This window comes from Cricetulus griseus, chromosome 4 (assembly GCF_003668045.3).
Source record: "Cricetulus griseus strain 17A/GY chromosome 4, alternate assembly CriGri-PICRH-1.0, whole genome shotgun sequence".
NCBI classification, from domain to species: Eukaryota; Metazoa; Chordata; class Mammalia; order Rodentia; family Cricetidae; genus Cricetulus; species Cricetulus griseus.
The window spans coordinates 33,037,784-33,063,025 of record NC_048597.1 but is presented as its reverse complement, the minus strand read 5'-3'; the positions used below and the strand labels follow the sequence as shown (position 1 = coordinate 33,063,025).

The 25,242-nt window shown below is 42.9% G+C and overlaps 1 protein-coding gene across 3 annotated transcripts in view; it reads left to right on the top strand.

Moving 5' to 3' along the window:
* Window positions 1–8,036: 8,036 nt before the first annotated feature.
* Window positions 8,037–25,242, top strand: part of Riox2 (ribosomal oxygenase 2) — a 29,131-nt gene continuing 11,925 nt past the window's right edge. The window contains exons 1-9 of one of the 3 annotated variants that reach the window (XM_027412445.2): window positions 8,037–8,170; window positions 11,267–11,723; window positions 14,589–14,708; window positions 15,726–15,854; window positions 18,488–18,591; window positions 21,521–21,623; window positions 22,418–22,589; window positions 24,308–24,396; window positions 24,935–25,024. In XM_027412445.2, the coding sequence (XP_027268246.1) occupies window positions 11,292–11,723; window positions 14,589–14,708; window positions 15,726–15,854; window positions 18,488–18,591; window positions 21,521–21,623; window positions 22,418–22,589; window positions 24,308–24,396; window positions 24,935–25,024 (1,239 nt within the window). In that variant the 5' untranslated portion in view covers window positions 8,037–8,170; window positions 11,267–11,291. Of the gene's footprint in view, window positions 8,171–8,473; window positions 8,637–11,266; window positions 11,724–14,588; window positions 14,709–15,725; window positions 15,855–18,487; window positions 18,592–21,520; window positions 21,624–22,417; window positions 22,590–24,307; window positions 24,397–24,934; window positions 25,025–25,242 lie in introns of those variants that run through there. The other 2 variants (XR_004769873.1, XM_027412446.2) reach the window with 2 other exon arrangements.

The window sequence follows — 25,242 nt, the reverse complement described above, 5'->3', positions numbered from 1 at the left end:
AAGAGAGAGAGAGAGAGAGAGAGAGAGAGAGAGAGAGAGAGAGAGAGAGAGAGAGAGAGAGAGAGAGATGGTCTCTTTTTCCTCCCCTGAATGTACTGCCATGAAAGAAAAGGCAAATTATTTGTAAAACCCAGTTAGTGGTTGTGAGCATGGCGTAATGTACACTGTCCTGAAAGGAAGATGTCAACTGAGGAGAAAGAGCATCCATGAAGAGACTCTTCACCTACAAACAACTGACCATTGTTTGGCCATCACATCATGCGAAGAAATTGAGTGAAATGAATGTATCCCAGAGTACTTTTCATTGGGACAAGCAAATCAGGTCAAGTGGGCATTATATAAACATTGTTCCATAGAAAACCTTCCCATGATCTGCATTCATTTTTTAGATTGGCAGTGTACATGATTCAGTGTCGGGTATTTTAGTTAAAAGGCACAATTTAGAGCAAATCCCTTGGCAGGAAATCAGAAAATTTTTCCCTTCTTATTTTGATTGCTGAAATGAATTAAGAGAATAAATTAATAAAGTAGTCAGTTTATTGTATTGCGTTTTATTTTACTACACAGTCAAATAAAATGGTTTGAATTATTCATTGCCAGTTGAAGAAACAAATAATTTCTTGCATGACTGACAGTAACATTGCTTTTGCCTAATATGAGCCACACAGGTTTCAGAAAATTATCTCTCTCTCCTGGGTATGAAGTCCTAAAAGAAGTATTCTTTCTATATTATGGCTTTGCTGGTATACATACTAATTCTGAGAAACTTAATTTTATTTCCTTAATTATTTGGAAATGGGAAAATGCAATTTTTCCAATTCTTTCAAAACTTCACAGAGATTGTATTTTTCCAGGATACTATCCAAAAGTGAGCTAATATTTATTCTAAGCTTTATCCATTTAATTGTAAATATATGAAAATTCCACTTTAAATTATGTATTTAATGGCTGTTAAATTTGATTTAATAAGGATACTTTTATAGGGTTCTATTTTAGAAATATGGTAGAGATAAAATCCTAGCTGGTTGAAGATCTATAACTATTAATTACTGTAGTAATAGCTGGGTTATGTTTATGATTTTGACAAATTCTTCATGTGATTAAAAAAGGAAATAATTTAGAAACATAAAGAGCCTCACTGTTCCCTTCATCCAGTCTTCTGGCTTTTCAGAGCTGTCTGTTTTTCACATACTTTGAATTGCAGTTCCCACAATGCCTAATGCTTCCCCTGGGCATATTCATCTCACTGTTTTAAATCCGATGAGTCACTGGATACACTTGCAATCTAGGCTAGAAGAATGGGCCCCTGTCACACCCCACATATTCTCTATAGTCTCTCAAGGGCCATTAATGCACAACTGTTGGCCAATCAAATGTAACTTTTGCTAATATCTAGAAACACAGGCAGTATATCTTCCAGTAATAAATGTCTAACACTTAGGAATAAAAACCATTTGCTGCATCAGGGAATTATCAGGCCACTCAGAATGAGCTGCAAGGATGTAAGTGGTTATGCTTCTCATTGGGTCCACCATTTGTGAAACAGAACTGTTCCCGGAAGCTTCATTTCTACCAGGGAGAGACAAGATTTCTGGGTAGGTTCTTATTTCAAGAAGAATGAAAGCACGGTTGTCTGGAAAATGTATATGTGACAGAGAACATGCAATAGTTACCTCATTTCAATTTTCCCTTCATTTACTGATCACAATCCTGAACAGACTGTGCATGGATGTTCACTGAGGATAAGCCTGGATTTCAGAACATAAGCTGCTTTGTAAGACTTTTTTTTTTTTTTAAGTCAGCCAGCTTGTAAACCTTGCCTAAATATAGAAATGGGCAGGTTTGTAAAGACTACTCAAGGAATCCTATAAAAGCATATATTTGAACAGAGCTTTAGGGTTTTGTTATAATTAAAAAAGTATAGCTTCACTAAAGTAATGAATAGCAACTGGATAAAATATACATCTACCCAAAACTAGACATTTAATGTTTTAATTATATTATTAGAGGGTTTTTTTTTGTTTAATTATACTTGAATGTCTCCATGCTTTAGTACCATAAAAGTTGTTTCAATTCCAGTGTTTTTCTTTTACCTTTTATTGAAAATGGGTTCTTCTCTCATACAATACATCCCAACCACAGTTTCCCAATCCTCGACTCTTCCCAGTGCCCCCCCCCACACCTCCCTCTTCCACAGATCCACACCCAGTCTGCCTCTCATCAGAAAAGAGCAGGCCGCCAAGGGACAACTAAACCCTGCTAAGGGTCTGGAGTACATCTCAGGGATAGAGTACTTTTCCTGGCATACCAGGGACGGTGTTTGGTTTGTTTACCAATGCCAGCAGACCTGGCCGAATACTATTAAAAAATAGAAGGCTGCTAAGGTTAAATCCTTCATTCTCCCTGTGAGTCTGTGGTGGGCTTTCCCATTGACTTCACCTCTTGCTGTCTATTCCCTCACATGCAGAGAAGCAGAAACAATTCTTCCCCAGGGTTTTTGTGTTTATTAGTAATCTTCATGACAAGCCTTTAAAAACGGGGCCCACAAAAGGCTAAGTGCCTCCAGTGTGTAGCTTTAACCAAAATTTCAAGTGAAAACCCTCATTTGGTATACTCTTCAGTTATCTCACTAGAATGTATGCAACTTTTAAAGAATGAATAGGATTGTATAATTTTCTCTCTTAGAGTCCTTTTTCTTTATTTAGAAGTTTGTTCCTTATAGACTGTCAGTTCCCGAGTTACTTTTCATTCTTGGTGGGCCTTTCATTATTTTCTTATGCATGTGCATGCCTGAGTGTATGTATGCACACTACCTGCATGCAGGAGCCCTTGGAAGTCAGAAGAAGACATTGGGTACTCAGGAACTAGAGATGGAAGTGGTATGAGCCATCCATCATGGTGCTGGAAACTGAAGATTTTTGTAATTTCTTTATTAGTTCAAATTAGGAACAAGCTTGCTTCACATATCAATTCCTTCTCCCTCGCCCAGCCACATACCCCTCTCCCCCACCTACTCACCTCCCCATCCACCCTCCACTCCCCAGGCAGGGTAGGGCCCTCTGGACAGGGGCTCCCCAAAGTACACTACGTCATTCTGGGCCGGGCCTAGGCCCTCCCCGGTATGTCCAGGCCGAGAGTGCATCCCTTCCCATGGGATGGGCTCTCAAAGTCCCTTCTTACACCAGGGAAAATACTAATCTACTACCAGGGGCACCCTAGAGTGCGGAGGCCTCTTCATTGACATCCATGTCAGGGGTCTGGATCAGTCCTGTACTGGCCTCCCAGACAGCAGTCTGGGGTCCATGTGCTCCCCCTTGTACAGGCCAGCTGTTACTGTGGGTTTCACCAGCCTGGTACTGACCCTGTCGATCTTCATTCCTCTCTCTCTGCAACTAGGTTCCAGAGTTCAGTTCAGTGTATATCTGTGGGTGTCTGCCTCTGCTTCCATCAGACACTGGATGAGGGCTCTAGGATGGCATAACAAGTAGTCATCAGTCTCATTATAGGGGAAGGGCATTTAGGTTATCCTCTCCACTATTGCCTAGATTGTCAGTTCATGTCATCCTTTTAGGTCTCTGGGAATCTCCCTAGTGACAGATCTCTCCTTGGACCTATAATGGCTCCCTCTAATATGGTATCTCTCATCCTACTATCCTCTATTCTTCCCCCAACTCAATATTTCTGCTCCTCCATTTCCTTCTCTCCTCTCCTCTTCTCCTCCTCTCATTCTGGAAGCTCCCTCTCCCCTACCCTCATGCTCCCAATTAGCTCAGGAGTTCCTGCCCCTTCCCATTCCTGGGGTCCATGCATTTTTCCCTTAGAGTCCTTCTTGTTTCCTAGTTTCTGTGGTGAAGAGGATTATAGGCTGGTAATCCTTTGCTTTATGTCTAAAATTCATATATGAGTGAATACATACCATGTTTGTCTTTTTGGAACTGGGTTACCTCATTCAGGATGGTTTCTTCTAGTTCCATCCATTTGCCTGCGAATTTCAAGATTCCATTGTTTTTTTCTGCTGAGTAGTACTCCATTGTATAAATGTACCACATTTTCTCTATCCATTCTTCAGTTGAGGGGCATCTAGATTGCTTCCAGGTTCTGGCTATTACAAACAATGCTGCTGTGAACATGGTTAAACATATGTCCTTGTTTTATGGACATGCATTATTTGGGTATATACCCAAGAGAGGAATTGCTGGATCTTGAGGTAGACTGATTATCATTTTTCGGAGCAACCGCCATACTGATTTCCAAAGTGGCTGTACAAGTTTGCAATCCCACCAGCAATGGAGGAGTGTTCCTTTTTCTTCACATCCTCTCGAGCATAGATTGTCATTGGCGTTTTTTAATTTAGCCATTCTGGCTGGTGTAATTCTGAAAACAGCTTGGTATTTGCACAAAAATAGACAGATAGACCAATGGAATCGAAAACCCTGACATTAACCCATACACCTATGAACACCTTATTTTTGACAAAGATGCTAAATCTATACAATGGAAAAAAGATAGCATCTTCAACAAATGGCGCTGGCACAACTCGATTCGGACATGCAGAAGATTGCAGATCTATCTATCACCATATCTATCACCATGCACAAAACTTAAGTGCAAATGGATCAAAGACCTCAACATGAATCCAGCCACACTGAATCTTCTAGAAGAGAAAGTGGGAGATACCCTTAAATGAATTGGCACAGGAGACTGCTGTATTACACCAGTGATTACACCAGTAGCACAGACATTGAGATCCGCAATTAATAAATGGGACCTCCTGAAACTGAGAAGCTTCTGTAAGGCAAAGGACACAGTCAGTAAGACAAAATGACAGCTCACAGAATGTGAAAAGATCTTTACCAACCCCACATCTGACAGAGGGCTGATTTCCAAATATACAATGTACTGAAGAAGCTAGCCACCAAAACACCAAATAATGAAATTAAAAAGTGGGGTGCAGAAGTAAATAGAGAATTCTCAACAGAGGAATCTGAAATGGCTGAAAGACACTTAAAGTGCTCAAAATCCTTGGCTATCAGAGAAATGCAACTCAAAACAACCCTGGAAACTGAACTTAAGTCCTCTGCACCAGCAGTTAAGTGTTCTTACACACCGAGCCATGTTTCCAGTCTCCATTCATGAAAAATTTCAAAAGAAAAACACACAAAAAATGAACCTACCATCCTGATGCTTGGCTCTATACAATCCTATTTACTTCTTTATAAGTGCACCCAAAGATGACCATAAGGTACCTTAGGAGGGAATGCATGTCATTCTACAGAAGAACCAAGAATAAGTCTATCTCAAGGCTTATGGATAACATGATCAGTAAGGAAACTTCTCAGTAAGGAAAACAGTCACATGTTCACCTACTGTTTTAAGCTTTTGGAGAACAGAAGTCTGCAGTATTTAATAAGAAAGTGTTATGTAGTGTAAAACACTTTGCTATAGGCACAGACTGCAAAAGAAGTTATGCTATAAGCAATAATGAGCACAGGAAGGCTAACTCAGTTCTATAAACACAAGTAATAAATACTTGGCAATCTCAAGATGAACTATCCTCTGTGGATTCATACAAATATATGAATATGTAACATTATTCCAATCAGTGATAGCACATATTCATCAAATAAAATATTTTGAGTTCCAGAAGATTTATCATATGTAGAGTCTTTGAAGACCTCAGACGAGGTCATTCTTAAGCAAATTTGGCTTTTCTGAAGTTTCTAAAACCCAAAGATTATTGCAAGGTGATTTGACTATATTAATTACCTTGCTTGATGAGTTTCATCAGAGTTTCACCAAGTGCATTTAATTCATGCTCTGGAGATATTTTTTAGATGCTATGTGGGATTAGTCAAATTCCTCTAAGGTGAATAGCACCTTGCAGCTATGAGACACTTTTGCTTACTCTGTGTCACTGGGGGCTCACAGCAGCTTTCTTAGCTAGGTGAAAAATGACACACTTTCACAGCTACAGAAACAGAAGTCTAAAGAGAGTAAGGACAGGCAACTGAAGTCTGAAGGCTGTCTGCCCCAGATGTACATGATGGAGCATGAAAGCATGGCCTTTGGGATAAGGTCAGATCTAGAGGGTGGAGCTCCCGCAAATGGGGTTGATTCACTCACACACACACACACACACACACACACACACACACACACACACACACACACACATCCCAAATAGCTACCTTGCCCTTCCAGCCTGTGAGGATGCTCATCAAATGCCTCATTTACCAAATGGGTTGGGGAACTCACACCAGACACACTGAAATGCAGACTGTATTGATCTCGGAACTCCCTGGCTTCAAAACAAGTCAGTTTCTATTGTTTTTAAGATAGGCAATCCCGGCACTTGGGAGACAGAGGCAGGTGGATCTCTCTGAGTTCGAGACCAGCCTGGTCTACAAGAGCTAGTTCCAGGACAGCCTCCAAAGCCTCCAAAGCCACAGAGAAACCCTGTCTCGAAAAAGCAAAAAAAAAAAAAAAAAAAAGATAGGCAATCAATAGCATTTTTGTTAAAGCCCCTCCCTTTCAACAAAAGACAACCAATGGGCTTTTGATTCCTGTTCCAGTTCTGTTAGACAGCAGTTGTGTTCTTTAAAGCTAATTACTTGAATTCACTCTTTCTCAGTTTCCTTATATTAAAAAGTCAGCGCAGTCAAGAAGCAAAAACAAAACAATATCAAAACAAAACAAAACAACAAAAAAACCACCTCTCGCAGGGCAGTGATGGGGCAAGCCTTTAATCTCAGCATTTGGGAGGCAGAAGCAGGTAGATCTCTGTTGAGTTTGAGACGGGCCTGGTCTACAAGAGCTAGTTCTGGGACAGCCTCCAAAGCTACAGAGAAACCCTGTCTCAAACCCCCTCTCCCCCACAAAAAAACCAAAACAACAAAACACCTCACATCTAATGTGTTCGTATCAAACCCTTCCTCTCTATGTTCAATGATCCATGAGAAAGAGGAGGTGGAAGACTTAAGAGCCAGAGGTGGATGACCCCAAAGAAACAGCATCTTACAGATACCTCAGGGTTGATGCCCATATGAACCAACAGAGACTGACAGCTTGTAGAAGTCTCACTCCTAACCAAGAAGCTATTTGCAACTGATATATACTGGAAGAGGGAAAATTGGTTTTCTCCAAAGCATCTATCGACTACACCCTAGGGCAGGCCCCATACTCAGGAGAAGCTGGCTAGCACAAATATGGACTCCATGCTTTTTTGTTTTGACATTTTTGTTTTTTTTCCTTTTAATCAGAAAGAGAAAGAACATGATTTGTGTGAGTATGGAGGTGGGGAAAATCTGAAAGGAGTTGGGAGAGGGAAAAGAATATGATCAAAATACATTGTATGAAAAAAAAGCCAGTGATTTTTTTTAAAAGATTGGAATAAAATATATGAAGTTCAAATAATACAGCTGTTACCAAAATTGTTAGGGTAGCGATAACTATATAAATATTAAGCCATATGTAATGAAAAACAATGTTTTGGGGTCAAGTGAGCACAAACACTCTCAAGAAACGTGTTCATATGCGTGTGTTGGTAAAGGGAATTGTCCAAATTTATAGATTTGCCCCTACATTCAGATTCAAAGATATCAACCATAAAATGCACGTTCACATCCTCTGAATTTTGGGTTCACAGTTGTACCTTTCAGGATAGAGGTTTTGGGCACTCAGCCTGGGAAGCCCAGTAGGCGTAAGCAGTGGGCGGGGCCGCGGTCCCGGGTCTGAGCACGAGGCTCGGGGGCGGGGCCGTGGTCTCGGATCTGAGCACGAGGCTCAGGGGGCGGGGCCGTGGTCTCGGATCTGAGCACTAGCCTCAGGGGGCGGAGCGGTGGTCCAGGGTCTGAGCACGAGGCTCAGGGGGCGGGGCCGCGGTCTTGGGTCTGAGCACGAGGCTCAGGGGGCGGGGCCGCGGTCTTGGGTCTGAGCACTAGCCTCAGGGGGCGGGGCCGTGGTCGCGGATCTGAGCACTAGCCTCAGGGGGCGGGGCCGTGGTCCGGGGTTTGAGCACCAGGCTCAGGGGGCGGGCCCGCCGCTGGGGGGGCGTGCCCGCCACGTGGGGGCGTGGCCTAGAGCGGGAGTCCGCCCAGACGTCCCCACGGTGTCCCGCCCCTCCGTGCTGTAGCCCAGTCAGTGTGCGGCCGCGCGCAACAGGCCGTGAGGGGTGAGTGTGGTTAGCCCGGTGGGTCCGTGTCTTGCGGTGTTCGGACCTCCGGTGGGACTGAGGGGTGCAGCTCCGGAGGGCCCGGCTGGGGGCTAGGGGGCCGTGTGGACCGCGGGTCTGGCGGCGGAGTCCGCGGCACCCGGCGTCCCGGAACCAGGCTGCGCGCGCAGGGCGGGCGGCGGGGAGGGGCGTGGGCCACGTGCGGGCGTGACCGGCCACGCAGAGCGGCTGCAGACAGAGGCGGGGCGCGGGCCACGTGCAGGCGTGACCGACCACGCAGAGCGGCTGCAGACAGAGGCGGGGCGCGGGCCACGTGCAGGCGTGACCGGCCACGCAGAGCGCTGCAGACAGAGGCGGGGGGCGCGGGGCGGGTCGCCGGCTCCTGACTTGGAGAGCGGCCTCGGTGGCCACTTCGCTTTCTACGGGAGGAAGACTGCCTGCCTGTGACCTCCCGGTTGTCCAACAGGTGACTAAAAACAGGTTTCAGGAAGTCTGGGCTCCCGTGTCACCGTGCATTATCTGCACTTCCTTCCGGTGCCGGGAGTGGAGTTTCACCAACTCCTTTTTATCCCGGGATGCGTCTAGCTCTAGGGCTGCATCTTTTGAGACCTTATTGCCCCTCCAATTCGTATTTGTTGGTGTAAAGTCCCCAAACATAGCTGCTAGTCAGTGACGCGTCTCTGAATTAATGGAACTTTCTGTGTGCTGAAAACAGTTACCTCCGGTTAACCCGCTAACCTTGTTACAGCAATAGATAGTGTAAACTATTCTGCATTTTATTGACTTTGTATGTGTGGATGCACGCATGCTATAGTGTGCCAGTGAAGGCTGGAGGACACTTGCAGGGAGTCCTTTCCTTCCGACACGTGGGTCTCGGATTAAGCCCAGGTGGTCAGCAGGTGCCTTTACCCACTGAGCCATCTCTCAGGCCCACAGTATATAATTATTAGCTGTGTTTAATTGAGCCGAGCTCAATCTAGTGATCTTTAGGCTAGTGGGCCTAAAATTCATTAACTAAGAACTTATGTGAATGTAGATTTCTGCCTCCAGCATTAAAATTGGTAATCCAAGAGGCTTGATGTACATCTAGAAATTGGCGAGTTAAAAGCTTTGCTGGTGAGTTGGAGAGAGAGACCCCTCACCCCTCCACCCCGGGGCTGCTAATAAGTACTCTGGTGTCTTTGGTGACTCCACCAGAATAGTCCTTTCTCGTGCAAGCCTCCCGTCTTTCCCAGATATTTTTGTGGTTTTTATTTTTGTGTTGCTTTTGGTAAGGCTTTTGAGAAGCTGGTGTACTCTTGTGACTAAATTCTGACTTGACTGTTTGCTGCCATACTTAGCTAGGTTCTGGCAATATAGAGATAGTTGTCCCTTAAGAAGCTCTTGTGATTTCTTGTCATTAAATTTTACCATGGGGAAGTTTAGGGCACCCTAAAATGTAAAAACTCTAAATTTGTCGACGGGTGCCAGCATTTACTCTCATGTAGAGTTTATCAGTGGTATGGTAGTTACCAGTTACCACTTTAAGTGCTTTAAATCAACTCATCGAAAACAATTCCGTCTTTAGGGCTTGCTTTCCCCTCTCCCCTTATAGAAAGAAATATTCTTATTTCTCTCTGTATGGTTCATGGGGCTTACAGGCAGGCACTGCACCATTCTAGACATTAATAACTGTGATTCCTGGAACCCAAGAAACGCCTTTTGTTCTTCCTTGTGCTTCTTACTGCTTCTGAAGTGGTGATGGAACTTGGGATATTTGGAAATAGGCTTAATGGGCTAGCTTTGCATCTACTTTGCTCTGCCTGCCAAAAGCTGTAAAACAAACCCAAAACAAACAACAAAAGAGTAGTGTAAGTAAAATATGTGTTTACCCAGTAACATCTGAGTTTCTAACTGACTGAAGTTCACATCATTTCAGTGTGAATACAGGGGAAAAAATAGATGGTGTAAATAGTAGTCAAGATAAGTTCTATGGCCAGGAAGTGGTATTGCATGCCTTTAATCCTAGCACTCAGGAGGCAGAAGCAGACAGATCTGGCCAGCGGTCTCTGCAAAGTGAGTTCCAGGACAGCCAGGGCTGTTACACAGAGAAAAGCTGTCTCAAAAAACAAAAATGATAAATTTTATAGTCTTGGGGTTGACTTTTGTTAGTGATTGTAGGTAGGAAAGTCCATAAGTGGTTTTATTTTTGTTAAGTATTTTGTACACTTTAGCCATACCTTTTTTGGTGGTTGTGCTATTTCATTCTTAGGTTATTCTTAAGGAAATGAATCTTTCTCTTGCACCTTCCTCACCTCTTCAGATATCAAACATCAGATGTGAGGGTAAGATGATTACAGCCAAATAAACCCTTTTCTCCCCAGGTAACTTGGGTGTCTTTCAACACAGCCTTAAGACAGCACCTTAGTGATACAGTCTTACCTGTTTTAAAGTTAAATGTGAGAGGTTTTTTTTTTTAGCAATTTGCTACCTGAAGTGCTAACCAAAATTGGCACAGGAGAAGAAGGTGCATGGGATGAATTCCTGGGTTGGCCAGGTGCAAGGTTCCAAAGGTTTTCTAATGGAGGCAGTCACTCTTAGTTGTTCCAGATCCTGATTGTATCATCAGGTGGAAACCATTGCCCACCAGGAAGGCTATTAAAGACTTAGTACAAGGGTTTTGGGGGAGAGAGGGTTGGTGACTGATTATCTAGGCAGCCCCTGCTTGGCATGTACCAAAGTTCCAGACCCTCAGAAGAAAGGCATGTTTATAGTGTCTGCTGTGTTGGGTGCATGCTTGGGCACTTTTTTTTATTTAATGGTAGTAAAAACTCTCCAGATACATTCATCCCCAGTATGAGCCACAAGCTGGCTTTTCAAAGAACAGGAGTTATAGCCTTCTGTCTTACCTGAGGTGTTCTTCACTGAGTCTGTGTAATGGAGTTTTTCTTCTTCCACCTGGTCCCGAAGCCCTTGAGCCCCAAATAAACACACAGACGCTATATTAATTATAAAGCTGTTGGCTGATGAGTAGGAGTTCTCAAAGGCAAAATGGTCACAGTAACACATGTTGTTATGTGTCTGCAAGCCTAACCATGTCTTTTATTCTTTTATTAGGTTTGCATTTCCTCCCTTGTGAATAATGTCAAAGAACGAAGAGCCTACAGGAAATGGGGAAGAAGACAGGTGTGTTCCCTGCAAGCAGGTGAAGGTGGATGTATCTGACAGTATGTCTGCATTAAATTTTGACAGCCCCACTGCTCTTTTTGAAAGTTTAATCTCACCCATCAAGATAGAGACTTTTTTCAAGGAATTCTGGGAACAAAAGCCCCTTCTCATTCAGAGGAATGACCCTTCACTGGCCACATATTACCAGTCTCTGTTCAGACTCTCAGATATGAATAGGATCTGCCTTCAAGGGCTGTACTATGGAAAAGATGTGAATGTCTGCCGGTGCATCAATGGAAAGAAGAAGGTTTTAAATAAGAGCGGCAAAGTACAGTTCCTTCAGCTGAGAAAAGATTTTGATCAGAAGAGGGCAACAATTCAGTTTCACCAACCACAAAGATTTAAGGTAATGGATCTCCCCACAGCAAAATTCTTATACATATGAAAATGGTACCTTTGGCCATGCATCAGCTTAAGACTGAGTGTGTGGTTTGAAGATGAAGATCATTTTGAGAACGCATAGCATCTATATGGTCTTTAAATACATTTGAACTTCGGAGAATATATTGCCCTTTGGATAACTTTGTGATGTGCTCACTCATGCAGGCATGTGTGAAGGACAGAAAGATGTTGGGTGTCTTCCTGTATTGCTTACTACCTTATATATTTGAGATCAGGGTCTCCCTCTGATCCTGGAGTTAATCTCTTGTTTAGATTGGATAGTCAGTGAGCTTCGGGGGGGGCAACTGTCTCCACTCTCTTTCTCCCCAGTACTAATATTACAAACATATTTGATATGGGTACTTAGGAGGTGAACTCAGGTCTTTCTGCTTGCACAGCCGGTATTCTCACTCACTGAGCCATTTCCCCAGTCTCTCACTGGATATTTTGAATCTCTAGCAGTGATAGGTGGATGTTTGAGGTGTCCTAGAGTTGCAAAACCCAAAGACTCCCAAGTTTCTAACCTTATTAAAGTAACATTGCACCTCTAAGTTGTGTTTAATGAGCTGATTAGTTTTTGGGTATAGTAGGGATCTCTGTGTTTTGTCCTGTAGCATCAAGGAGAAAACGGAGGTTATCTCCCGTTATCGCCTACATCCTTCCAAGTGGAGGCTTCGGAGATGTGACCAGGTGATTTACCAGACAGATATCTAAGAAAGACATACTAGCATACTAATAACAGAACCTTCGACATTGAGCTCCTGGGTGGGCATTGTGAGATGGCATCCTTTTATAAATAAAGCACAGTCACTGAGCTTGTAACTGCAAGCTTGACCAGCATGTGTTTGACTCTACATCTTTTATTAAAAGGCACGGTTTGAGATAGGAAAATCAGAGGGCCAAGATAAATGGGAAAACTGCAGAACTGGTAGCATTTTGGGTAACCCTTAAAAAAAAGAGATACATTCATATATTACATACCATTGCTTTTTTTTCTTCTTACTTAGTGTAATTGGTGTTTGCATTGGGAGCCATAAAGTTACCTATACATTCCTAAAAGATCTTTTGGGACACTAGAGAGCAAGAGCCAAGGCCTGGCTTCTTAGTGGTGCCAGATACCAAGTAATTAGAGAACCAGATCCTTTTTTCCTGTCTCCAAAATAAATGAGGCTCTTTGGGAGCTCTGTTAACTCTTCGGAGCTATTTGAAGGACATTAAATTACTTTTCTTGTGCTGAAGAGAACCTCTGAGGTCTATAAATAAGGAAACCCAGTGGTCTTCGTTCATAAAGGTGTCTCTCAAAGCTTTTTCCACACTGACCCAATTCTTCCCCACCCACTATTAACATGAGATTGCTTTCAGTCCACTTATAGAGCTAACTCTTGAGCTGTGTTCACTGGTGTACCCAGAAAACCAAACGTTTATACTATAACATCTATGTGTCAGTCACTGTGCGTTCATATGTATTAAAGCTTTAGTCTCGTTTCTGTTTAAAGTTGGTGACTTGCTTTTTCCAAATTGTTTTGAAGGTATGGATTCTGGAACTGTTCTGCCCAGATTGGAATCTTGGCTCCAGTTAATGGCTGTGTGATTTTCCGCTTGCTTTCCTTGTAAACTGGAGTTAATGACCTTTCCACTCTGTAAGACAGGGTTGTTATGAAAATTAGCAGTAGTTAAGCACATAGAAGATAGGGTATACTATTGTCTACAAGGCCCACTTGCTGACTTCCTCTTACCTATTATTAGGTAACCCAGATCTCTCTCAGCTCAGGCATATATGGCTCCTCAGTCTGCCTGATAGCTGACTTGAGAGGGAGTTTAACTCAATCTGTTCTCACTCCTCTTTCGGTACCCCTTCCTGGGTTGTCATTTCTGTTCCCCTTGCTTTAACTCCCATTTTTCAGGAGTTCATTCCCAAATGTAAATTCCTGCCCTTATTTCCTGTTAGAGCTGCAGACTGACTTGAAAACATCACCATAGGAAATCAGTTTCCCAAGTTTAACATTTCCAGCTTAGAACACTTTTTGTCCTCCTGAAACTGTGTGGGTGCTGGTGTGGTGTGTATATGTTTGGGTGGTATAGTTGGGGTGTGTGCGTTTGTGTGGATAGGGAATTGTAAATGGGATGTAGGGGGTGGGGGAGGAAGGAGTGTGTGGGGGTGGTGTATGAAGGCCAGAGGCTTTCTATCATCCCCCTTCCTTTTGGAGGAAGGACCTGAGATCCCCACTTAGTCTAGACTGTCACTGCTTTTCTAGAGCTGGGGTGAAAGGCACACAGTGTGCCTAGCTTTTTGAGGGGGTGCCAGGGATTCAAGCTCAGCTCTCCATGTCTGTGTGGTGGGCACTTTACTGGCTGGCTGAGCTCCTACCTCCCAGCCCCTGAAAACTGTTTCTTTTTCATTAACCTGAATCAAATAAAGGAGCAGCTTGTTTCTCTTTTCCTGCTTTCCTTTGTGATCCTTCACCATTTCCAGTGTGTCTCCCACCTTCTCATTTTTCTCTGCCACTCTAGCCACCACTGCTCACTCCTTGATTGTGCTGCTTAATCATTAGCTTCCAAGTAAGTCTCTCTGGAATTTCTGCTGTCCATGCTGTACCCTAAAGCCAGAGCAAGCTTTTAAAAGTGTAAATTGAATTGTTTTCTTGCTAGTCTCTTTCTTGTCTACTCCCATTCTTGCCCGGAGTGTGCACAGATGCAAAGATTCCAGAGGAAACTCGCACTGCTTAATTGTTTGGCCTGTAATAGTTGCACCACAGAGACATGCTGACTGAACAGAGCGTTTGCATTCTTATTTTCTGTTCATATCCCTTTTCTTTTTTCTTTGTTAAAGGATGAACTTTGGAAGATCCAGGAAAAGCTGGAATGTTACTTTGGCTCCTTAGTCGGCTCAAATGTATACATGACTCCAGCGGGATCTCAGGGCCTTCCTCCCCATTATGATGATGTCGAGGTAAGAGAGGAAGCATAGTGCCCAGGCTGGGAAGCAGGAGTGGCTGAGAGCCCTGCTTGTTGGGTTGTCAGGGTTGACGCCATTACTCTGGAGGGCTGGTAGACCAGGTCTGTGGCTGTTCTTTGTCCTCCGTGGAGATCCTGACCTCATCTCCAGGTTGGGATGTTGAGTCAAAGCATATCCTTGCAAACTAGTTTCCTGTTCTTTCTCAGAGCAGGGGCCTGGCTGCAGCCTTGCTGATACAAAGGCTAGCACAATCTTTAGAAACAGGATTTTTTTTATTATTATTATTTTTACAAAGTAAGGTGAAATCACAGTCCTTATATTTGCTTTTACTTTGTCCAATTTCAGTGGATGCCAACAGTATGTGTATTCTTTCCACTAACAAAAATCTTGGTGCAGCTTAAATGAAGGTCCTGGTTCCACTTAAGTCCTGGCACCTGTACAAATGTTGATTTCATTCTTATGTGGCTTCCAAAAAAATAAATAAATAAATAACTCATTGGCTTGGGTATTTTGTTTCATTTTTGTACTTATACAAGGTGTGAACACAGATATTAACAAAAAGTCCCTTTTTATTCCTCTGAGAACTATATTTGATATAAACACTTTGTCCAAAAGGGTTTTTTTGTTTTGTTTTGTTTTTTTATTCTTAGGAGAATGTTATGATGGTTTTAGCAAATAAATAATAAGAAACTATAATGTTTTCCTATCTGCCAAGGCTCCTTGTAACTTTTAAGCTTTGGGTCCTTCACCGTATCAGATTTTTCTATCAGAGATTATGGCTTTCAGCTGCTCAGCTGTTAGAAGATTCAAAAGCTAGTGGAATATAAAGCGCCCAGCAGTGTCTGACACAGTGAAAAGAACTAATGCCCGTCATTAGTTCCTGAGTACTACTAGTGGCAGCACATGTCCATATAAGGGGCAGGCATTTCTGATGTTTGCGGCTCTAGAAGCTTCTTGCCCATGGGTTGTCAGGAAGCTTTCTCATGCTCTCGGTTCTGTGGCTTTCTGTAGGTTTTTATCCTGCAGCTGGAGGGAGAGAAACATTGGCGCCTCTACTCCCCAACTGTACCACTGGCACGTGAGTACAGTGTGGAGCCTGAGGCCCGGATTGGCACACCAACACATGACTTCATATTGAAGGTATGGGAAGGGTATGTGGCACATCTCGGGAGCTGGTTATCTCTGTTGCTATGATAAATTCAGGCAGAGTTTCCAGGTAGTGTAAAGATCCTGTGGGAATGGACCCTGAGAATTCCAAGGATGCTAACTCTCGCTGCAGCCCCCCCAGACAGGTCGCTTCTTCTGTAAGGTCTCAGCAAAATGAGCTGAGGTAGAAGACTACTCATCCATGTGTGATCCAGCGCAGCAGAAATAAGTTGAATTTAGTGAATCACCAACTTCTCTAGAATAAATGCAGAAGATGTGGCATTGGCCTGTTTCTCCACATTTAAGCCAGTAGTAGCATATAAGCGGAGAACAGCCAAGGCTCCCTCCCTTCTCTTGACAAATTCTAGGACCACCGGTTTCCTTCCTAGTGTGTACCTCTTACCCTCCCCAACATAAGGTTGCTGGGTGAGTAGTAGCTAGGAAAGTGCTTGTGGATGGCTCCCGTCTCCAGGGAACCAAGGAGCTTGACCATGTATTGCTTCCTTGGCATCTTGTTGTATTTAGTTTGGATGGGAACATAGCCAGGCTCAGGCAGGAAGGTCTTGAGAAAAGGATGTAGGAAAACAGGAATAGCTTCATAAATAAACTTCATGCCCTTTATTAGAAAACATAATTTTCTTTAGTAGCAATGTAGAATAAGGTTTGGCTTAGACCGCTTCAAAGATTCTTACATTGGAACTATTTGTGTAGTTAGTGTTCCTATATTTCTTGCATCTTGAGGGTATCACTAACGGCTAATTCTTGTCTGTGTCAGTATCTTTCTTGATTTTAAGATTTGCTTGCCAAAATCTAGGAGAAACAGTATCTTGTTTTTGGGTGGGTGCCTGTATTATAGGAAACTTGAATAAAGACGATGTTTCTATGTGCACGTGATGAGTTGTCATTAGACTACACCTCATTGGCCTGCTAGATAGTTTACTGGAGCACAATCACACTGATTCAAAATGCATTGTCCTAATGCTCACATTCTACTCTGTTGGGCCTGTAAACCAAAGATTACTCAGGAGGCCACTTCAGATTGGCTCTGGATTACTTACTTTTTCCAGTGCTGGGATAAAACACCATGATCAAGCTAACTTGTAAAAGAAAGCACTTATTTGGGCTTATGATTTCAGAGGATTAGATAAGTCCATGATGGAGGAGTGAAGGCATGGTGGCAGGAACAGCTGAGGCCTCACATATTGTACTGCAAACAAGCTGAGAGAGAAAGCAGAAGGCTTGGTAGGAAGCTTTTAAAGCCTCAAGCCTGCCTCCAGTGACACCTCCAATAGAACCAGGCCTTCTAATATCCTTCCCAAGCAGCCACCAACTGAGAACCAAGTAGTCAAACATGAGCTATTGAGGACCATTCTTTTTCAAACCACCACACTCTGAGGCAGGAGTAGAGGCTGCCATGAGAATTCCAAGCCTTCCCACTATTCTAGTGCTAGTCCTTGTAGTGGGTCTAGTCTGGGTCTCAGGCTGCAGAAGCCCTTCTCTGCTTGGCGTTGTTAGATTTGAATTGAGCTGATGTCACTTAGCTGCAGTGCCCTTTAGCAAATTATTATCTAAATCAGACTGTGGGGATTGAAATATTACATTTTGATGCTTCCTTTACAATAAAGTTCTTGGATGAGATGTCTGTATGCCTGTAAGATTCTGTTATCATAGTGATGTTGTAATAATATAGATTTAATATATGATAGTCCCAGAGATCACAAGTCTTAAGTTGGCCCCACTGGTGTAGGCAGAACTTCATTCCTGCTGGGGAAAATCTGTCTCCTTGTCGTTCCCCAAAGGCCTGAGGGCAGATGCTTGTGGTGTAGAGGAAGTATATATGTGAAGGCCTCAGGGTAGTACAGAGATGATAAACAATTGGTGTAATTGTCAATTTTTTTTCTTTTTGCTTGAAGTACTGCCATTTTGATATCATTTAGAATAAACCAGCAGCCAAGCAAGCTCTTAAGAATATATATATGTATACACACACATATATAAGCACATACATACACACATGAATACTTATACACACATATATGCACACTTAATATATTTCATACATATACACATGCATATTTTATACATACACACACGTATTTTTGCTTGCTTTGAGGAAAATCTTATAAATTCCCTTTAAAGTGATATATTTGAGCTCTGCTTCCCAGGCTCCTGGGATGAGGACTGGCAGTGACTGTAGTAAAACACATACCACATTTTGCCCCAGTGCTTGCAAAATAGCATTTCCTTAATCCAATGAATAATGCTGTAGGCTTTGGGGCTGTTGTCCCACTTTAGTGACAGAGAAACTAAGGTGAGAGGCAGATAAGCAAGTTGCACTGGTCCTATATGACTAAAAGCTCTAGCTTAACCAAGAGGGCATCAGTAACCACCCCAGAAATAGGGTGTTAATTTTTTTGCATCTCAATCCTGTGGGGGTAGTTTCAGGTTATCCCTGGTGTTTCCTTGAAAATCAAGACAGTGACAGGGCTCACAGATATCACATGAGCCCAGCACAGACTGTTCCTGGAACAGTGGTTTCTAGAATGTAGAACTTAAGCTCAAAACATGTTTATCTTCTTAAATCAAAAAAGACTGATGTGTACTTAACACCTCTCTTCTTCCTTTAGCCTGGTGATTTGTTGTACTTCCCAAGAGGGACCATTCATCAGGCCAATACTCCTTCAGGCCTGGCCCACTCTACTCATGTGACCATTAGCACCTACCAGAACAAGTAAGGCCTTTGCTTCCTACTAACTTAGTACCTTAGGACAGCTCTGAGTTATTGCTCACAGAAGCCACATTCAGGAGAGACCTGAAGCTTTTGTCCACAACCTTTTGTTCTGTGCTGCCTCTCATACTGACACTCGTGTCCCCATGTGTGATTGGCCTGTCTAGATACTGTCCACCTCATAGATCTCACTCTATGTAAGGGTTACTGGAAAGTACCTAAATAGAAGATAGAGGGTCCCTCAGAGAGGCAAGGAAAACAGAAAACCTGTAGTTATAGGTATATCACAGTAGGTTTGCAAAGAGAGCCCCGGAGAGTACAAGAATATGTTCAGCTCAACTTGGATATCAGGGATGAACTCAGAGAAGACTTGACACACAGCTGAGTAAGTCTTAAGGGATGATTGAGTAGGTCAGAAGGAGAAGGGATTTCAGGACCAAGGGACATCAAGTTCCTCCTACTGAAAAGCAGTAACTTGTAAAACGAGTTAGTGAAACTCACTCCGTGTTTAGGAGATTTACTGGGGAAGTGGCAGCATCCTGGCTGCACACAGTTGAGAGTCCTAAATGTGTATTAGGTTTCCATTTTTGAAAATAGAAGACTAGATAAAGAACACAAAATCTGAGGCCAGTCAGGATGAGTAGGGGGAGATAGAGAGATGGCCCATTGGGTAAGAGTGCTTACTATGTAAGCATGAGGACCTGAGTTTGTGTATCAGCATTCATGTAAAAGTAAAGGAGTTGGGGATGGTGTGCATATATCTAACCCCAGTTATATCCCTGCTTTAGACAGGTTCTGCTAAGAGACCCTCTCTCAGAGGAGTATGGCAGAGTGAAAGAGCAAGAACCTGATGTCTTGCTCTGGCCTCAGTGTGCACACGCACACACAGTCGTGTGTATAATCACACTCATTGACAAATGTGCTCACATTCACACACACAGAAGAGTAGGGACAATTGAGAGTGATGATAGGAAAGTTCCAGGCCAAAGAGTGTGAACCTTGGGAATCACATAACTGGCCCTACAAATGTCTGTATCTTTTGGTATTCCATCATCACAGTCACACAGTTAATCCCTTGGTCCCTAATTCTGAGTGGGAGCATTGGTGGTTCCATGGTAGAATTCTTGCAACATGCTCCTGCCTTTCTTTCATTTCTCTTTCTGCTATCTGGTTTCCTTTTTCCCCTTACTTTCTTTTCCTTTTTTTCAAAGATTATTTTGTTATCTTGGTGTTTGGCTGAATGTGTGTATACACATACATAATGCCTGTGTGCCTAGTTCCCTCTTAGGCCACAAGAGGATGTTGGATGCCTTGGAATTAGTGTTGCCGATAGTTGTAAGCCACCAAATGGTTGTGCTGGGAAACAAAATTAAGTGCTCAAGAAGTTCTTTTAACCACTCTAAGCCTTTGGTGTTTGTATGAGAGAGAGCTAGAGGGAAGGGAGGGGAGAGAGAGAGAGGGAGGGACCCCCGGACGGACGGTAGGTGAGGCCAGTTAGCTAGCTGTGTTCTCCCACTGTGGGTTCCTGGCAAGCACCATTACTTCCGGATCCATCTTGTCAGCGCTGTTGTTTTTCACTTTTTCCTTTTCCCTTTGTACCTTATATGTATAATGCTATCCACCTTTTGTTACCTTAAATCAATCATCTGGGGCTAGGGGAGAGTTTCTGAGTCCCAGGTTGCTGGTCTGGGCTGTGAGTGGGCGCTGTGGCTGATGTACCTAGTCTAGACTCTGATTTGGATAGGAAATGGAGGAGCTAGAATGGAAGACTAATCTGAGAGCCAGGCCTTCCCAAGTGTACCTGGGCTCCCACTCTCGTAAGGAAATGTGCAGCCTCTTCTTAATGCCTCTCAAAGGGAAATCATTGAAATTAGCAGGGGCCATGTATGTGGGCTCTTGCAGATTGAATTTGGCAGTACAAAGCAAACCCCTCAGGAAGTAGTATTCCTGATATTTGGAAATTCCTAAGATAAAATACTTACTCTCAGAACACTTTATCTGCCATCAAATTTCTATATGAGCTGTTGGCATATGATCTTCACCCAAAGCCCTACAAAGGGAGTGTGCATTTTCCTTGTTCAGAAGATCTGCTTCTATACTCTGTTCAACAAGAGTGAAGGAGGCTGTGGCATTAAGTTGCACAGCAGTATGACCGCCACGTAGTAGAGGCTTTGGGGTAAATATGTCTCAAGAGGCTCTTGTGTCCTCCTTTGCCACTCTTCCAGGATGGGAAGCAAGAAAGTGTCAGTTTCCTGACTAAGAAGCAGAAGCCATACTGTGCATTTCCATTTTGCATGTAGCCCTCAATTTGAAATCTGCTGGTGACATTGGAGAAATTTAAACAAGCTAAAAAGTGTTTAAGGAAAACAACCCCACAGAGTGTTTTTCTTACTTAAACTGGTACATGGTTGGGAAAGAGCCAGTTCTAACTGCCTCAGTGGAGCAAAGTTAATTGAACACTGATACTTATCTCTAGGTGTTGTTTTTGGCCACTGGCTTGCTTTCTACCCCAGTAAAATCATTATTGGAAATGAATTTTGTTACAGACTGTTGATGTTCGTAGACATTTTACTGAGGACCAGCTTCCTCCTTACTAAGTAAAATGTGGCATATCACACTGTTCAAGTACAGAGATCGTCTGCTAATGTAAATGTATTCCTGTTGAACTTAATGCATGTCGGGTTTTTTCCAGGACTTTAATGCTGAAATTTCCCATAAAGCTGTCCCCTTCGAGGCTTGTGTTTAGTAAAGCTGTCCCCTTCGAGGCTTGTGTTTAGTTTGATCGTTTGAAGTTCCTTCTTTGTGGTAGTATCTGTTTAATTTTCTGAGTCCTTGGAAATGGGCAAGTGGGACCCAGCTGGCAGCTTTGGTATTTACATGTATTGTTTATTCATTAACAATGTTGGTTATTTTCACTTGTTTCATGTTCTAGTTCATGGGGAGATTTCCTTTTGGATTCCCTTTCCGGGCTTGTATTTGACATTGCAAAGGAAGATGTGGCATTGAGGACTGGGATACCCCGGCAGATGGTCATGGTGAGAACAGGAGTACATAGAAATGGGGGTGGCAAGCCAGGGGCCAGGGCAGGCACAGCCCTGCCAACTAGGGACCCAAGGACCTTCTTCCCAGATGAAGTGAGCTAGCCTTCTGTGCTGGTCTGCTGAGCTGCCAGGGTTACACAGCAAACGGAGTGTGGCTTCATGTGGGACCATTCATCTGGGGCCATCTGAGACTCTTGTTGAAAGGTATTTTCACAGTAGTAAGACTGGGAATATTGGCTGAATAACTAGTTGAACAAATAAACATGGACACAAGTCTATACATTGTACACATCAGCTTTCTAGTTCAAGAAGAGGCACATGCAGACCTGGGTCTTGGTATGCTCCTTGGGTTTCCCGCCCATTTCTGCATTTGGAACAGGAGTACTCTTTGGCTAGCTTCTAGACAGTAAGTTGATTTGGCTGAGTAAAACAAAGGTTGCTTTCATGACCTAACATGATCAGTGACAGGGTTTCCAAAGACAGAGCCTGAACTGTACTATATTCCCAAGGATCCCCCTTTCCAAGCAAAATTCTGAAAATTGTTTTAGTTACTGTTTTTAACTTACATTTTAACAAATGATAGACAATGTAAGATGGAACGTTGTGTACAGAGAAGTAATAGGCTTCCTTAAGGTTCAGGCTGTCCATCCCCACCATGGAATGGCATGGTGTATGTCAGTGGGTATTAGTCTGTGTGTTGGAATTGAGGCTCCGGATACTACAGTGAACACTGATATGGGCAGCTACCTCCACCAGCATCCAGTCAGGGTTCGTGTCTTTACTTTCAGCACGTGGAAACCCCAACTGCTGCACTAAGAAAGTTGAGTGGCTTTCTAAGGACCCTTGCAAACCAGCTGGAGGACAGAAAAGAACTCCTGTCATCAGACATGAAGAAGGATTTTGTCATGCACAGACTTCCCCCTTACTACATGGAAAGTGGAATAGACCTGTTGGAACCAGGTGGAGCTTGATGTTCCCTTCTGGGTGTTTGGGGGTGGTAGGGAATGCTTGATACTTCACTGACTGGTCTCCACTTTGAGCACATGGGATATAGGAAACATTTTAGGCTTCATGTGGACAGCAATCTCTCCTTAGTGTATGTGGTTGACAGACATGCTGTCCCCATTACTCCCAAGTCATTTGACTACAATATGACAGGAAATAACTAATTTTGGTTGAGAAATACATTTATGAAATGTCTGTTTATTCATCATCTTCAGAAATGTTGAAGTACTTGAATGTTGACATCTTGTTAGAATTAAGGCAAACATGTTAAAATGCTGTCCCCCACCAGGTAAATAAAAGAATGGTCAAAGATAGCATGGATCTCCCATGCTGTAGGTGACTAATAGTGTCTAGTCTTCAACTGATATAATATAGGTGCTGTCAGTGTCCTGTAGCAAAAGCCACCAGGAACACACTCCCAAATTCAAAGTTGCAACAGGAAAGCTGTACACATTGAGAACTGTACAAAGGCATTAGAAAGGACTTACGGGGTGTAGGCCTAATCTTGGATGTTTTGGAGTTTTGAGAACTCATGGAAGCATTGGTACGGGTTGGTGCTGTCTGGAAGTTGGTGGGTCTCTTCTAAGTAATACCCAGTGAATGGGAAGAATGTATGAGGCTCTAGTTACCTCAGATCAGCAGCACCTTCATTCAGGAACCAGGGTAGAGGAGAGTTTTTGGTTTAGCTTGAGTTCAGACCCAGTTATGCGTGGTGGTACTTTACATTTTGATCAGTCATGGTGATTTTGGCTGACAATGATGTTCTGTTAAACAGTGTTCAAGAGAATGCTGAGACCTAGTACTAACTGGGGCTAGCCCTTTCAGTCAGCAAGAATCTTTTCCTTATGAAAGTCTCACCTATCACAAGGTCAAACCACTAAAGTATGTAAGTCCCTACTTACAGTGATCCTATATATATCTTTATAATACACAGTCTTTGAAGGAAGTTTAGAATTTAATTTTGATTGCATCTATTCACAATGGCACATTCTACCAGTAATGTATTACTTTAGAACATAACTTGCTAAATAAATCCCTGCATATGTTCCAGAGTGTTTATGTAATTGTTTCCCTAGTTTAGCTACTATATTCAATAAAATTATGATTTTTTTTTAAATACTTTCCAGACCAGATGACCCTATAAGGCTAGCTTGTTTCTTGTGGTCCTTTTCATTTTAGTTCACTTTAGAAATAGAGTACAGTTTTGTTCTGTGGGTGGTCTTAAAGGACACAATATTTCACTTAAATGAACTAAATCATGTACCATTGTCACACAGCTCATTCTTCTCAGACCCCTCGTGTATGAGAGAGGTGAGCATTCACATAGAAAACAACACAGTTTGTTCTGTCCATCTACTGTGCTTTGGTGGGCTTGTTTATATCTAATGAATGTACTTTTGTGTGTGGGATTGGGAATTGAATACAGGGCTTTGTGCATTGTTAGGTAAGCAGCCTCCACTGAGTCCCACACCTAGCCCTTTAATTCACTATTAATTTGCATTTTATTACCTAATGATATGTCTGTATCACTATAAGAAAGAGGTCCATGGGGGTGCAAGCTGCAATCACCATGCTTGTTGGAGTGAGTACTTGGGAGAGTATGAGTTATAAGTGCATTTGCAAGCAAGTTTGAACTTGTTGGTTCCTTTTTGATAGTTGGTTTTCTCTTCTAGGTATAAAGTTCCCAACGTTGGACAGCACAGTAAGACTGCAATTTAAAGACCACACTGTCATCACAGTAGGACCAGATGAGAATCAGTCTGTGAGTATCTAGAGGCAAGATAGTTCCTCTACTTACACTAGTTCCTACTTACTCCAGTTAGGTAATGCCTGTCTCATTGGTCCAAACTGTCCTTCCTATTGGGAGTTCAAGGGCTTACCTTCTCATGTGAATGTTTCTGGTCACACTACTCTTGCATGAACTTGTATTGGCTCAGTCCCTCTTATTCTCTATACTGCAGAGACCTGGCTTTAATTCTATAGTAGTAGATCATGGAGAATAAAATAAATACCCTATAATTTGGCGTTTTAATTCAGTGCTTCTCCAAATTTCTGTGGCTAGAGTGATGGCTAAGTAGTTAAGAGCACAGAAGACCCAGGTTTGATGCTGTGTGCCTAATTCTAGCAGGTCTCTATGAATTCAAGGACAGCCAGAGCTACAGTGAGCATCCCCATCTCCCCTCAAAAGAAAGATTTTCTTTTGTGGTGAATTATTTGTTAAAACACCTTAACCCCCCCCCCCCCCCCAGTACTGAAGCCCTCAATACTTTTCTTGTTGATAACTGACATTTTCTCTGAAGGATGAAGCTCCACAAAAGGTGATTTACATCTATCATTCACTAAAGAATCTGAGACAGACACACATGATGGGAAAAGATGATGAAGCAGAGGTGTGTTCCAACTGGGAAAAAAAAGTTTCCTGTGGTTTGGGTTGTGGCTGGGATAATTACTTGAGATTGCTAGGTCATGTGCATCTACAGGTACAGTGTGGACACACCATTTACTTAGGACACTATTGCACAGGGATGATTAAGTCCGCTTAAAACAGTGTGACATGGGAAAAGTGTGAATGCCAAACATTTTGCAACAGCTTTACTCTCAAAGTAGG